Source organism: Candida metapsilosis (genome assembly GCF_017655625.1).
Source record: "Candida metapsilosis strain BP57 chromosome Unknown scaffold5, whole genome shotgun sequence".
NCBI classification, from domain to species: domain Eukaryota; kingdom Fungi; phylum Ascomycota; class Pichiomycetes; order Serinales; family Debaryomycetaceae; genus Lodderomyces; species Lodderomyces metapsilosis.
In genome coordinates this window covers 514,117-528,761 of record NW_027138163.1, presented here as the reverse complement: position 1 = coordinate 528,761, position 14,645 = coordinate 514,117, and the positions used below count along the sequence as shown (strand labels likewise).

Genomic DNA, 14,645 nt, shown 5'->3' with positions numbered 1-14,645 from the left:
TTCAAAGGCTGATTTGATGTGATTTGAAAAGCATAATTGAAAAAGATCTTGATATGAAATGGAAAAGAAAGGGGTGTCAATTCATTTTGATTGCTATAGGCTCAAGCTAGAAGGACTGATCAGTGATAAAGAAGATGTGTCTGTTGAGCTAATGGGTCTGATGTTATTTTGATATACACAGTGAGGTAAAAATTAGGGGGTGATTTTTATGTAGTCATGTGATCTGTGTCTACATTCAAAAAGTGTTGATTATGTGACATCTATTGTGGGTATATTATTTCTAAGTAGTTGGTTATAGGTTTATGTTATTTTGATATGCTTGGATTGTATTGGGAGTATAAATGGTGGATTATTCCCCTTTATTTTCAATTTTGGTTGCCAAAAATTTTCTCCATTTACCACAAACACAAACAACAAATTCCTACAAGATAAGATCTTTTACCAAAATGTGAGTAACCACCATGTCATAGAGAGTTCAAGAGTGCCTGATACTAACAATTGCCAGAATATAACTAGATTGATGTTCCATTTCCATACAAAACTTGCTCGCTGGGGGTTTTGATCTTTTTGCGGAAAGATTTCAGAGTTGCAACAGATTCATTATGAATTATCCTCAACGAAAACAACCAGTGAGTTAAGATAAAGGACTAATCAGACGTGATTCAGTTCGATAGAGTTCATCTGTTATAAAAAAGAAAAATCTTGTTAATTACGTGGATGCAGGCAAGTCAGATAAGATCAAAGAAAGATCAGAGATTACCCGCTATAGTCTATGGAGGATTCTGCAAAGGCTTGGATAACTTGAATTGCAGAAACAACCAGGAATATAATTAAAGTCGGGCTCTATCACAGCGGGCCTGATTTACTCATTTATCGGGTAATAGATCTAAAGTCCTATAAAAAGCACACAAACACACAAACACACATACACACACAGAACTTCCATGGATGCGGGAACATCTGTAGAGTGCTTAACAAATTGTTGGCTGACGAGTCACAATTATTTACAGAGGAGCATTTCCAACTACCGGTTTTCCGGAGGTTTCCATCTGTAGTGACACAGACGGAAATAACTGGAGAGTTTAGGGTCCCTGTCTGGGTCAGACGTGGTTCAGATAAATTAACTGTGTTGGATTTGATTTCCTCTACTCAAACTTGGCGGTGCTAGGCTTGGACGCAAGTTTGAGGTGGAGGATGGAGGGTGCTTTTTTTTTACTTTTTATTCATTTGTTGTTCATTTATTGTTTTATTCATCTGTTGTTCATCTTGTATTCAATATTATTGTGTGAATTAGTGTGACTTAGTGTGATTTATTGTGAGTAGGCTTGTATTAAAAGCTGTGTCAGGAATAGAGAGCTTCATAGTTCAACCTAGTGTAGAGTAGGCTTGTTTTCAACAACAAGCTGAGGGTATGGTGGCGGGGCACTAGGTCGGGGGGTGTGTGGTGGTGATGTTGGAGTATATAGCTAGGAGAGTTGGGAGAGTTGGGGGAGAGAGGTGAGGAGTGAGTGGTGTACGATGATTCGGGGCTATTGTTAAAATATATGTGTAAATGTCGTGTATCCAAGTTCTCTATGTAGCTCCTTCTCTGGAAATTAACTAAGTCATTGCAAGTTTCAAACTCATAAGTGAATGTATGTCACCCACTCGTTTGTCATGTCATCTGCCGAGGTAGTATACTGTGTAGAAAAAGCTGTGCTTGAAATCATGAATGTGATTATATTGATACTATGAGATTGATTATAGGAGTCAAAATATATTGTGGTGCTTTGATGAGCATTTGTAGGTTTTAAAGGCTATCTCAACTATCCAGTCTGGTGGGTGGAACACCTGTTCTCGTGACATTTAGCATTGACGTCCAGGGTTCATACTCTGATGAAAAGTCTGGGTTTGGGTAGTGGTCCATTGAATTGCACCCATATCAACTCATGAAAGTCTTCTTGTAGTACAACACACGATATGGCACATGCAATTAAAGAGTATTGCTCATTGGTCGATCATTTTGTCATCAACGCCATTAATGGTACTCTAGGATAGAAATTTTGAAGGTTGTTGGATGGTTAATACACGATTTATCATCGTGAAAGTTTGCTTCCCTGATATGCATAATAGAAGCATCATTTTCCGGAAGTAGCATAACAAGACCTGAGTAATCACCACCCTAATCGAACTTGTGCATAATTCTAAACACTTACCCTGGAAGTTATGTGGCTGCAGTCAAGGAAAAGGCAACTCCATTGTTAACGAAACCATCTCTCAAGCACATCAACGTAGCAGGCAGAGCTTTCTTGGAATCGACTGCTGAACTCCATAGACCACTGTCGTCATCAATATGAATATGCGTACTCAAAATCTGATGCCGCATAGCTAACCATAGACCAGATCGCCTTGATTATGGGTATGACGGCCTTAGCGACGTTGTAGACACCCTAGTCGATTGCAGCCATTGATTATCCCGGATTATGTAGTAGCAGCGAATGGATATAACAACTGAACCCCTCAACGATGCTTTCTTGGACGTGTCTAGTCTTAGCAATTGCTTTGAATATGTGAATAAAGCAGTGTTTGAAATGAGCTGTAATTATCAATGGTGAACATGATCTTCTCAGCTCTAGCAGTACCTGCAACTATGAATACAGAGGCTCGATACATTGTAATTAGTGATAAAGTGGAAACAATGTAAGTGAGAATCGTGTTAACATCAAGTGTGGACAATTCATATTCTCAAGAAAAGATAAATGGCATTTTTTTAAGGGGTCAAGTCTGGGCTGTAAAAAATACAGTGTGGGGATCAGCCTAAATGTGGTGCGGAATTTGTCCCAAGTGCAGTGCGGGAGACATTCTATTCGAAAAATGTCTTTTGTCATATACTGGGAATCAACACAAAGTCTTTGATTCCACCTTTTAGAACAAAGAATTATTATGCATAACTGGGTGGTTATTTCTATGAAGAGGGAAACTAAATCTTTATTCGGAACTTATTGAAACTCCTGACTTGTATTGGAGTGAACCGGTGTTGGAAAAGATTCACAACAATGCATCCAAGATTCTTGATATAAATTTAAGAATTTCAATCATGAATAGGAAATTAGATTATGCAACAGAAGAACAACGAGCATTTCTTAGTGTTTTGAATGAAAAGAAATCAACTAGATTGGAGTGTATTATTATATTGTTGATTATGGTTGAAGTGGTGTTTGAAATCCATCATTTTTATGAAAAATACGAGGACAAGAAAGAAAGAGAAGAAACAAGGGCTAGTTGAAGAAAGAAAGAGAGGAAACAAGGGCTAGTTGATATTTGCCGAAGCTAAACCGTTTAGATAGTTACTTGAAAACCTTTGTACATAAAAAAGTAGCTTATTTCGATATACAATCCTTGCAGGCTTAAATTGTGAGTCTGACTTGAGAGATCCAGCCGAAGCTTGACACCAACCATATTCCCACTTTGATATATTTGTACACGATGCCGTCTCCAGCTGTGCCTAATCACTGCTTTGAACATTGGTATATTATTGAAAGTTGGATCTATGGAGTATCTTGAGTTGACAAGTGTGATGAATGAGGATATTGTGATTACGTTATTTAGCTCATTTGACTTCCTTTCACTTTATCAGATAGCTTACATCGTATGTGGTAACCTTGGTGTATATCTACTCCTCTGTGTTGTTTGCCGAAATTAGTGTTGACTGTGTTTGGAGTTTCCTAAAACTTTGCAACCACATTGTTAGTATCATTATTCCTAAAAGCTTGAACAATCATAGATCATAGATCAGTATCGAGGTCTAAACAGTACCACATCCACTCACCTTGACGTTAATCTCACCCTGTAGGGGTCAAACACATATTGATTAGGTATAAATGTGTGTTCTAAATTTTTGGTCTTAACTATATAGCATAACAAAAAAGTTTTACAACCAAAATACAAAAAACTATAAATACCCTTCAACTTTCCCCAAAAATTATTTCCTCCTTTTCATATCTTTTTCTTTTCCTTTTCTTCTTTACCATCTCGGTATTCAAAATTCAAATACAATCATGGAGCAATTTAATTCATATTAGGAAGGAGGATCTATTTTTAACTTCAGTGGGTATAACGCTATTAGGTGATCTTGGCCACGCAATAGTGTAAGGCAAATCAACACGGTTTCATCTATGTTTGATTTTTTCTTACCGTTGATTGAGATGCGCCTGTCATTGATGCAGCTTGTCAATCTTTTTTGGTTGTCAAATACCTTTTACCTTTATTTGTGTGTATATCGAACTGGCTGTGAAACAAAACGGGAGACTACTTTCAATGGAATTTAGTTTCAAATGGTTGTTGGGCTTTTTTATTTATTAATAAATGTTTTTGTAAAGTTGTTGTACTATATTTTGATTGTAGAATTGATTTTATACTCTTTCTTCTTCTTCTTCTTCTTTTGTTTCCAGTTTTATCACAATTTGTTGTTTTAAATTCTGTTGATAAGCTCTCGTATGGTGATTCTGTCAATAGCCGTCTCTTACCGAGTATACATTCCCTAACATGTTCTCTTGAAGTTACGCATTATCAAATTCAAATATCGTTAATTTAGTAAACAAGTTTCTTTACACCTCTAACTACAAAACACAATCTTAATCAATTCTAGCCTCGGACAAAGTCAATGGCTTGATATTATTAGAAAACACCGATGATCCAGATTTGAATCTGTTTATTTTCTTCAACTTCTCGCGAACAACCATCACAGGAACTGTTGACTTTGTTACAAGATAATTGGACAAAGAACCAAGTAAAACACCCTTGATAGCACTTTGTCCCTTTGAGCCAACGACGACCAAGGTTGGTTTCAAGTTATCAATGAACTCCAATATCAAATGTCTTGGAATAGGATGATGAACAATTTCAATAACCACATGAATTTGTAACTTTGTAAGCTTTAACAAATTGAGAACTTGTTGTCTTGCTTTGTTTAGCATATTGAGTCGTTGCTGTTCACGTTGGTTCTCGTTACTTCCCTTCAAGTTATGATTTGGATCATTATCCTCGATAACGCAAACAATAAACAAAACAGATCCATCAACCAACACCGTACCTAAAGACCACTCGAGGGCGAAAATGGATTCAGGAGAAAAATCCATACACAATAAGGACATCTTTGGTTTCACTTTTGGATTGACCAATTGAAAGAAATTTCCTCTCGTAATTGTTTGAATAACTCTTGAATGTGCTTTGTCGGTGTCAATGTCTCCTTCACGAATAGTTTCGTTTAATTGTGAAGCAAATTCACTATCAAGTTTATCCTCCACGGCTGATGTATAAGGTACCATGAATTCATCTTCAGCAGAGCCCTCTTTTCCTTCTTTGTTTACCTGAGATTGAGCATCTGCATCTCCTTCGGACTTTGCTGTTGCTTCATGGCCATTTCCATTCTCCTGTTCAATTATCTTCTTCCTATAAGCTTGATAATTCTCCAATTTTTGTTTCCTAGATTCAACATCCTGGTCAGATTGAATCAAGTTCAAACGCTCCAGTCCTGTAAGCTTTTGTTTATCACTTGCTAATCTATTCAATAAGTCAGGGTCTATCTTGGTTCCTGCATTTTTCGCAGCTGCAAGAGCTCGCTCATTGGCCGTTAACTCCTCCAATTTCTTGACGGTAGACCTGTCATTCAAATTGGAGTTCTCTAAAATGGAACTGACTTCATTAATCATCTCATCTTGACATGCGTAATTAGGCAAAATATTTCCAGTATCATCATACTGGAACTTTTCATTGTTGTCGTCATCACTAATATGTTCCTCTTCACTTACTTCGTCCTCCCATGCAGAAGGTTCATTTCCTTCTTCTCCTTCCCTTTTGATTCGCTCCAGAGGATCGTGGTTCGTTATTGACCACTTTAATCTCCCATTGTAATCCTCCCTGGAAACAGATGGTGAGCGGCTTTTGAATGAGCCTCCTCCCCCTCCTCCGCCAGTACCCGATGCGCCAGGAGACAAAGATCTTCCTCTGGTCATGGAGTTTTGAATAATGGCAAGCTTCTCTGCCTCTAATCTCGATTGACGACTGGCCATTTTGACAAGGTTTTGAATAGTCTTTGTATCTTGTAAAACAACTAAATTAAGTAATATATGGTTCTCAATGGACAGTTACGTAGTTCTGATTACTATTTTAATTTAAATGAAGTGGTTGTGACAGATGAAAAGTGGTGTTTGGTACAAGAAATGCAACAATACTAACCCTTTGCTTTCTCTCTTTGGTTATATTGTTTTATATGTATAGCAAACACAAAAAAAGAAGGAAAAGGTGGGAAAAGTTGATAACACGCAATTGTCACATCACACACGACTGTTTTTCTTTGCTTTGGATTTCTCCGTAGTACTTACTATACTTACATTAGAGTTAATGTTACTTCTAAAGTTACTCTCAATGTGTCATAAAAGATACATTTCAGGATGAGATACATTCCAATTGATGATAATGGGAACGCAAATTGGTTAGAATAATTTGCGTGGGCCATAAAGAGTTTTTGTTCCCACTATGTGGCAACGCTCCTTACATATAAGTTCTCTTTACTGATGAGAAGACTTAGCCAATTGGCACTTTTAAAACTCAAATTTACTCTATTATACACTTGCTTTCCATAAAACCATAATCTAATTACTTCTTGATTCCACTTCTCATGTAACGACCAACAACCACACAGTGATCTCTCTCGTATGGTTCTAATGTCAATTGTTCCAATGGTTTGATTCTCTCTTCCCTCAATTTCTGTACTTCTCTAGCAAAAACGGTTTCAGCATCAACGGTGGAGTCGATACAGTTGGCCTTAATGGATATAACAACAATACCACCATCTTTCAAAAACAAGTGTGAGTTCAATGCAATAATACGAGCTTGATCTGGTTGAGCAACATCTGCGAAAACACAGTCAACCATTCCTACTAACATTCTGTACTTTTGTGGATGTCTGGCGTCATCAATAATTGGAATTACATTTGGTCTCTTCTTGGCCATACCAATCAATTCTCTTCCAGGTCTGTGGGAAAATTCAACTGCATAAACCAAACCTTCAGGTCCGACAACATCAGCAACATGTGATACTGATGTACCTGAGGCAGCACCCAAATACAAAACTTTCTTTCCTGGTGCGACACCCAATTCATCGATACCACCCATGATACCAGCAGCTAACTTGGATCTGAAAGGATTCCATACACGATATTCAATTTTGGTTGGAGCAGCTCCTTCTTCTTTTGCTGGTTCCTCAACACTTATTCTCTTTTCTCCATAAACAGATTCACCTGGAGCAATGTTTTTTGTAACTAACAAATCTTCTTTTCCTCTAGCGATAAATACACCAGCGTGTCTGTGAGGTTCAATAACAACTTTGGCTCCTCCTTTAGCACCACCGCGTGCACCACCACGTCCACCTCTGGCACCACCTCTTCCACCTCTGGCGCCACCTCTTCCACCGCCTCTAGCTCCTCCACGGCCACCTCTTCCTGCAGAGGCTCCACCACGACCGCCTCTTCCTGAGAATCCTCCACGTCCGCCTCCACGGCTTCCGCCTCTACCTCTTGGTGCTCCAAATGCCATTATGTAAGTATTGATATGTGATTATATGTGTATAAGAATAAGTTGGATTCTTAAAGAGTGGGCAGATGCCATCAGGAAAAATTTTTTCTTTGAGAAATTTTTTTTTATTTGTTAAGAAAGAGAGAGAGAAACAGCAAAAGGGATGAAAGAGATGAGGAAAACATCAGGTGTTTAAAGATATGTGACCTACAGGGGTTTGATATAGGTTATAACAGCTCTATATTTTAATGAACTTGCCAATTGCTTATATAGAAAGGTGGGGCCATACAAGGCTGTTATAAATTCTTGCTTCTACCTATTGACAATTAAGTGCATGATGACCTCGGAGATTGTATTGGCAAGAAGCATTCCACTTGTCCACAATACATAGTACGCATTCTCTAAGACCTCTATCCACTGTTTGGGGCTAATAAAGCTACTACGAGAGAGTGCATATGCTATAATAAGCGGTTGGTGATTGGCTTTCAATTGTGAAAACGATGCCCATCGTGCGGCTCGTTTTTCACGTGACTACCAGGAACTTTAAACAACTGCCAACCTGGGGTACGGTACGGAAAGAGCCACAAAGGAGAGGCACATTTCAGTTACCATAATATCTTTGAGATCACTGACACCGCAAAAACAAACTTTGTTCGATACACTTTACTTTTAAATATATAGACATATATTTTATTTCTCTATATACAGATACAAGATGGTTCTGCTAAGCTTTTCACTCTACTTCAATACCCAAACTTTCCGGACCAAAGCTCAATGGAAGAAGATCTTTCAAATAGACTTTAATATATTCTGAATCCTGATTGAAAAGGAATAGGGCGATATTTTCACTAAACTCCCGTATAAATTGTCTGCATATTCCGCAAGGTACAATGGGTTTCTCTGTATCTGCAGCAATTGCAATAACTCTAAATTTGCGCTGGCCTTGGCTCTGAACACCAAAGAGGTGAATGTTAGTAATCGTTTGTCGTGAGGAACACTCTATTTTCCCACAACTAAAAGTCGTAAGGAAAGGCGAAGCCCATTCAACTGTTTTCATTAACATACCACTGCTCTTGTAAGAGCTGCTCTTTCAGCACATACCCCTGCACCATATGATGCATTCTCTACATTAACTCCTGTAATAAAGTCACCTGATTCGGATAAAACACAACATGAGACCCTAAAAAAATAAATGATAGTTAGTCGACACGTCTCCTAGCATTGACGGGGTGTGATGTACGAACCTACCTAAACTTGGAGTAAGGACAATATGAAAAGCTCTTGGCTGGATTTAGAATGAAAAGTTAGTAGCGAAATAAAACATGCGAGCACAATCCTTGAAAACGTACCTTCATTGACTAGTTCTTTAAGCTTGTTGAACTCTTCATCAGAAACCTCCAGGTGATCGTGGTAAACTTGGATTGTCATGTCAAGAGTGATGCTTGAATAGGGGAAATATTTTGGCAATGTTCTGCTCTTTATCAAAATTTTCAAAAGTTAAGCAACAGTCGTGTGCGATAAGGACAAAAAGATTTTTAACTGAGACACTGTACTGAAGTTGACGAAAACAACGTTAGCACAGATAATCATTTTAACGTGTCATCAAGAGATATGTGAACTAGCTCATGTTTAATTGAGATTGTAGATAGGTTATCCTGCGAGGAACCTTGTGTAAAAGAGTGTTGTACCAGCATAGTAAGTTCTCGGTCAAAACATAGAAAGATTCAGTCTCACGGAAGCTGTGAAGAGTTTGAAAGAAAGTTAAGTGAGAGTCATGTTGGTTGAGTGTGCTCTCAACCGGCGGCATGCCCAGGACATGGTGTGTCCAAGAATTGCACCACGTGGAAAAGTCTCTATAAATATCGGACTTACCTATTTGGGCTTAAGTCCGAGCAAAAATTTTGACATGCTTCCGCCCTCCTAAGGACGTCCAAGATTTTTTTTTTGGACTTCTGGGGGTGCACGGAGAGCAAAATGCAGCTATCAACGTGTCTGACGGTGGACCCAAGGTTGGAATCCACTTATTTTGAGTGTTTCGCAAAAATCCGACCATGTTTTGTTATGCACACATAAAATGCGCATAACCACTCCGGGAAGAGCGCAACGATGGTGCAGATGAGCTTGATGAAGCATGCCGATGTGGCAGTGAATGCCGGCAAGTCAGATAAGACCAGTCCTTTGTCCTTTGTGTTGTGTATACCAAAAGGAACAGTAACTGTTAGCTGCAAAAAAGAATGGAAAAAATGGAACCAACTACAAATCCATTTTTTATATTTTGTTTTTTCTTCCTCTAGTGGTACACAATCGTTTTGACTGCCAAAGAAGTTCATGTATAGAATTGTAGTCAGTGTGTACTAGTGTATAAAGGTCGATAATAAGCACTAATTTCAGTTTATTAGTCTGAAAACAATGCCAAAAGTATGTAAAATACGAGAAATTTCATTGGATAACCTCCATTGTTGACTAAACTTGTCTCTGGAGTATTATATACACACTCTTTCTATAAATTCCTCTCATATCTTGCTAACATCAATTGCAGTGCAAGTTAATTGAGTGCACGTATGTACCTTTTCGTGTGTGTCGCATCTTTTTGCGACAAACCTCAATCACTTGTCAGTGGCAAAAATAAAAACCGAAAAGAAAAAAAGTTATCGAGTGAAGAAAATACACAGGCTAAACTCTTTCAATCAAACAAATAACAATAACCTCCCTATTTTTCATTAATCGATAGGTACAATTACTTTGTTGTTACGGAACTATTAATTGAAGTCAGCTGTTTTTGATTTATTGGCCAATACATTACATTATTTGTCAAAGTACTACCTCAGTTCAACATACATTTTTTAAGTATCAAATATGGTTACATTGGAAGAATTAGAAGCAGCTCAAGGAGAAGAGGATGTTTTGGATTTAGAGATCCTACAGTCGTCCACTTCTGATATAATAAATAGGACGAAGTTGCTAGACAATGACATCAAAGTGATGAGGTCAGAATCTCAACGTCTCACACACGAGAAAACAATGATGTTGGAGAGAATAAAAGACAACCAAGATAAAATAAACAACAACAAGCAATTACCCTACTTGGTTGGAAATGTTGTTGAGCTATTAGATCTTGGTGTTGACAAAGAAGCTAGTGAGCAAGGAGCCAACGTTGATATTGATGCAGCAAGATCAGGAAAATCAGCAGTTATCAAAACTTCAACTAGGCAAACCATTTTCCTCCCAATGATTGGTTTGGTTGACCACGAGAAATTGAAGCCAAATGATTTAATAGGTGTCAATAAGGATTCATATTTGATCTTGGACACTTTGCCATCCGAATACGACTCAAGGGTGAAGGCAATGGAGCTAGATGAAAAGCCGACAGAAACTTACTCCAACATTGGAGGTTTGGATACTCAAATCGAGGAATTGATCGAAGCTGTGGTTTTGCCAATGAAGCAAGCTGATAAGTTCAAGAAGTTAGGTATTAAGCCACCAAAGGGTGCCTTGATGTACGGTCCTCCTGGTACCGGTAAGACATTGTTAGCAAGGGCATGTGCAGCACAATCTGGTGCTACATTTTTGAAGTTGGCTGCTCCGCAATTGGTGCAGATGTTTATTGGTGATGGTGCGAAGTTGGTACGTGATGCATTTGCATTAGCCAAGGAAAAAGCCCCAACGATTATCTTCATTGATGAGTTGGATGCAATTGGTACTAAAAGATTTGATTCGGATAAAAGTGGTGATAGAGAAGTGCAACGTACAATGTTGGAGTTGTTGAACCAGTTGGATGGTTTTGGATCAGATGACAGGGTGAAGGTGTTGGCAGCTACAAATAGAGTTGACACTTTGGATCCAGCTTTATTGAGATCAGGTAGATTGGACCGTAAAATCGAGTTCCCCTTACCATCAGAAGAGGCAAGAGAATCTGTTTTGAAAATTCATGCCAGAAAATTGCATTGCGATAATGAATCGATAAATTGGAGAGAGTTGGCCAGATCAACTGATGAATTCAATGGTGCACAATTGAAAGCGGTAACTGTCGAAGCTGGTATGATTGCTTTGAGAAATGGTAAATCAATCATCAGACATGAAGACTTCGTTGAGGCAATTGGTGAAGTGCAAGCCAGAAAATCGAAATCTGTAAATTTCTACGCATAAGTCTGTTTTGTTGTAAAGATTTGTAGTCCAATAATATAGATAGTTATTGAAATTAAATCCTGTAGCTCTGGCTCCGTTGTCCCTCCCTCCATTCAAGATAATGCTACTATACTATTATTCAGATAGACTTAAATCTATAAGCTATACAATGCAAGCAATCTAATTTAAAAACTGAAAACAGACTTGTATTTGTCAACCTCTGCATCGTCAAATTCGTACGCAACAAGCTGCGGTGAAGGAAAGTCAAATTCAGATGTGGGAGCTTGACTTGTTCCGTTCAATTGAGTTGTAGAATCTTCTTCTTTTGCATCTGAGTGACTGCCTTTGAAATTCGTACTTGATGAATCTCCAGCCCCAAAAGTTTTGTCTTGTTTCTCCATTGGTGCTCCAAATTTGCTAGTGGATGCAATCGGATTAAACTTTGAAGTATTGGAACCACTTTGCTGACCATTATTTCCATTCAGTATGCCATGTACGCTGAATGGTTTTGTTGTTTCCACTGCCAGCTTTGAGTCGTCGACTTTGAAACCGAAACTGTTTTTTGGTTTCGCTACCTCACCTTTTCTCATATCCGTTTGCGACTCTACGCCAGAACCGATATTGGTTCCACTTTGTTGACTAAAAGTAAATAACGGCTGTTTGCCTGGATTCTGTTCAACTTGAAATAAGGACGATTTCGTAGAAATTGTGGAGTCATTGGTTGAGGTGTTTGGTTTAGTATTTGAAGTCATTGATGCTCCTTCGCCAAAATGGTTTGCCTTTGTTGATTGTTGATCATGCGTATCCTCCTTCTTGGAGTCTCTGTTGTTCCCGGGTGCCGAAATTGCTGTAGGTTCAAAGTTCTTGGGTAATGGCTCTGACTTGCTGAAAGATATGGTTTTGCCAATTGTTTGAGCAGTAATGCCTGAAGTTTGAGAAGAGCTATTTGAAAACTTCTTGCTTTTCCTCTCTGAGCCTGTCCCGTACGGGTTGATAAACAATTTGAGTTTGTCGTTCTGTTGGCATTGAGAGTCCTTCTCAGATCCCTCAACTTCGTCTTTCCCATCCAAGATGTTCAACAACGTTTGAGCAGCTTTGCTTGGCGGCTTCGAACTGTAACTTTTATTGGCAGTTTCATTGGCAAGTCGGAGAATCAGACTATTATTTTCGTTTCTTACGGATGTCTCACCACCATCTGCTTTGAGTAAAGTAGAACTATTAATTCTACTTTTGTAGGGTGCTGGTCGTCTTGATCTCGAACTCACTCTTCTTGATGTAGGACCGAAGCTGTTCCTTATTGTGTTGTTTATCAACAGGTATGATCTGTCAAATGTATCATTGTACACTTTGCTGTACTTGGGAGTATATCCTGGTGCATGTAGAGTGGTGTTTCCATTCATTCTAATAACTTTCTGCCTTGATGGTGTTGATCCAATTATCGAAGTCACATTTCCTACCATAGTGGAGTCGTTTCCCAAGTGCCTTTTTTTAAAGGAAGGCTCGTCATTAGTGAAACTCATTTCGGTCATAGGACGCTTATAAGGCGTTCCCATTCTGGATTTCGACATCAATGCCATGACTCCCTCATACTCGACATCAGTAAGCTTACTGTTGCCTTTTTCTTTGAAAAATGTAGATAAAATGTCATTAGGATTCTCGATCGGTTCATCTTTGTCAACGATGATTGATGATGAATGCATTACCGGTAGTTGCTGTGATGACTCCGTTGGTGGTGCTTGAGATGCTTCCTGCTGGTGACCATAAAACGACCCTGGTAAATTAAGGGTCAGTGTTCCCAAAGGTATAGATTCTGGCCGGTTATTTTTAGTAGGCTGTGATGTACCACTGATATTTGATGAACCGGACCCAACATCAGACTCAGATTTATTCCAAGGTTTAAAAATGCTTTTTAGTTTCGAAGTCAATGTGAATGAGCTTTGACGACTACTGCCAGAGGGATCAGCCAGTCTCTCTCTGTATTTCTGATATCTCTCTCTATTATCCATTCCCACTCTAATATAATTGAATACCCTGATGATTAGTAGACGGAAAGCATCAAAAGAGAGAAAGATCGTTTAAAGCGACTTTAACAAAATTTTTTTTTTACTTTTTCGTAAAATGGAATGTCTCAAGATATATTCTTGTGACAATACGAAGTTGCGACATTAAAAGGGTGTTGTTTGTTTTTCTGTTGGGTTTTATTTCAACCAGTCGGATTTGATAATAAAAGTTGTGTTTCAGTAAAATCCATTGGCTTTGTATTTCCCTTTTGGTCCGGCTTAAAACTACACAGATGCCTTCATTGATTGAATTGCTATACAGATTTGACACGTATCTTACAAGCAAGCTTGAAGCTAATTCGTTCACAGCGAATTTGTTGATAACTCCGACCTCGAAATTCATTACGGAAATTCTTGCTTTGACTTTCATTGGCCTTTTGAGCTATGAAATAATCTACTGGAGTGGGATTCATTTAAACTTGTGGGACTACCATGCCAAAGATGTATTCACCGAGGTGCCAATTCATTGTGCTCATGTCAATATACGATTGAATATCATTAATCAATCTAACGAATCAAAGTTGAAAGAGTATTACGACATTAAAAACAAATCGAGATATCATAATCTTCTATATTGGAAGAAATTGAATGAGTTAAACGAAAACTTGTTCCAGTTGAACAAATTTGTCAAGTATTATTTTGAGTTTAGTCCTGATGACTTTGAAATGAACAAGGAGCCCGAATTTGGATCCACTGTGTTGCACTTGAGAAGCAAAATTTTAAAATTGTTCAATGAGTCCGAACTATATAGGAGCTATGAAAAAGACCATGTTCAGCCCAATGATGTTAAAATTTTCAATAACCAGAATAAAGAAGTGCCGGTTGAAGAGAATGAAAATTACTTGAGCAAATGCAATATTGAGACTGGAAATACCATCGACGCCATTGTTGTATTATGAGTACATA

The 14,645-nt window shown here is 38.3% G+C and overlaps 7 protein-coding genes across 7 annotated transcripts; 2 read left to right on the top strand and 5 right to left on the bottom strand. All coding sequences in view use genetic code 12, as the record gives it.

The window, feature by feature from the left end:
• Nucleotides 1-2,203: 2,203 nt before the first annotated feature.
• On the bottom strand, nt 2,204-2,652 carry I9W82_003966 (uncharacterized protein; the record flags this gene model as incomplete). The annotated part of the gene is made up of 2 exons (XM_067692987.1): nt 2,204-2,387; nt 2,597-2,652. The coding sequence occupies 2 exons, from the start codon at nt 2,650-2,652 to the stop codon at nt 2,204-2,206; spliced, it is 240 nt and encodes a 79-aa protein (XP_067547554.1).
• A 1,961-nt stretch (nt 2,653-4,613) lies between these two features.
• On the bottom strand, nt 4,614-6,050 carry I9W82_003965 (Imp2'p; the record flags this gene model as incomplete). Its single annotated transcript, XM_067692986.1, has 1 exon — nt 4,614-6,050. One exon carries the CDS (start codon nt 6,048-6,050, stop codon nt 4,614-4,616), a length of 1,437 nt encoding a protein of 478 aa, XP_067547553.1.
• A 586-nt stretch (nt 6,051-6,636) lies between these two features.
• Nucleotides 6,637-7,575, bottom strand: NOP1 (rRNA methyltransferase; the record flags this gene model as incomplete). The annotated part of the gene is made up of 1 exon (XM_067692985.1): nt 6,637-7,575. One exon carries the CDS (start codon nt 7,573-7,575, stop codon nt 6,637-6,639), a length of 939 nt encoding a protein of 312 aa, XP_067547552.1.
• A 712-nt stretch (nt 7,576-8,287) lies between these two features.
• Nucleotides 8,288-8,982, bottom strand: I9W82_003963 (cytidine deaminase; the record flags this gene model as incomplete). The annotated part of the gene is made up of 3 exons (XM_067692984.1): nt 8,288-8,503; nt 8,620-8,705; nt 8,877-8,982. 3 exons carry the CDS (start codon nt 8,980-8,982, stop codon nt 8,288-8,290), a joined length of 408 nt encoding a protein of 135 aa, XP_067547551.1.
• A 1,428-nt stretch (nt 8,983-10,410) lies between these two features.
• Nucleotides 10,411-11,700, top strand: RPT5 (proteasome regulatory particle base subunit; the record flags this gene model as incomplete). The annotated part of the gene is made up of 1 exon (XM_067692983.1): nt 10,411-11,700. One exon carries the CDS (start codon nt 10,411-10,413, stop codon nt 11,698-11,700), a length of 1,290 nt encoding a protein of 429 aa, XP_067547550.1.
• A 164-nt stretch (nt 11,701-11,864) lies between these two features.
• On the bottom strand, nt 11,865-13,685 carry NUP60 (FG-nucleoporin; the record flags this gene model as incomplete). Its single annotated transcript, XM_067692982.1, has 1 exon — nt 11,865-13,685. One exon carries the CDS (start codon nt 13,683-13,685, stop codon nt 11,865-11,867), a length of 1,821 nt encoding a protein of 606 aa, XP_067547549.1.
• A 287-nt stretch (nt 13,686-13,972) lies between these two features.
• On the top strand, nt 13,973-14,638 carry I9W82_003960 (uncharacterized protein; the record flags this gene model as incomplete). Its single annotated transcript, XM_067692981.1, has 1 exon — nt 13,973-14,638. The coding sequence occupies one exon, from the start codon at nt 13,973-13,975 to the stop codon at nt 14,636-14,638; it is 666 nt and encodes a 221-aa protein (XP_067547548.1).
• Between the last annotated feature and the right edge of the window lie 7 nt (nt 14,639-14,645).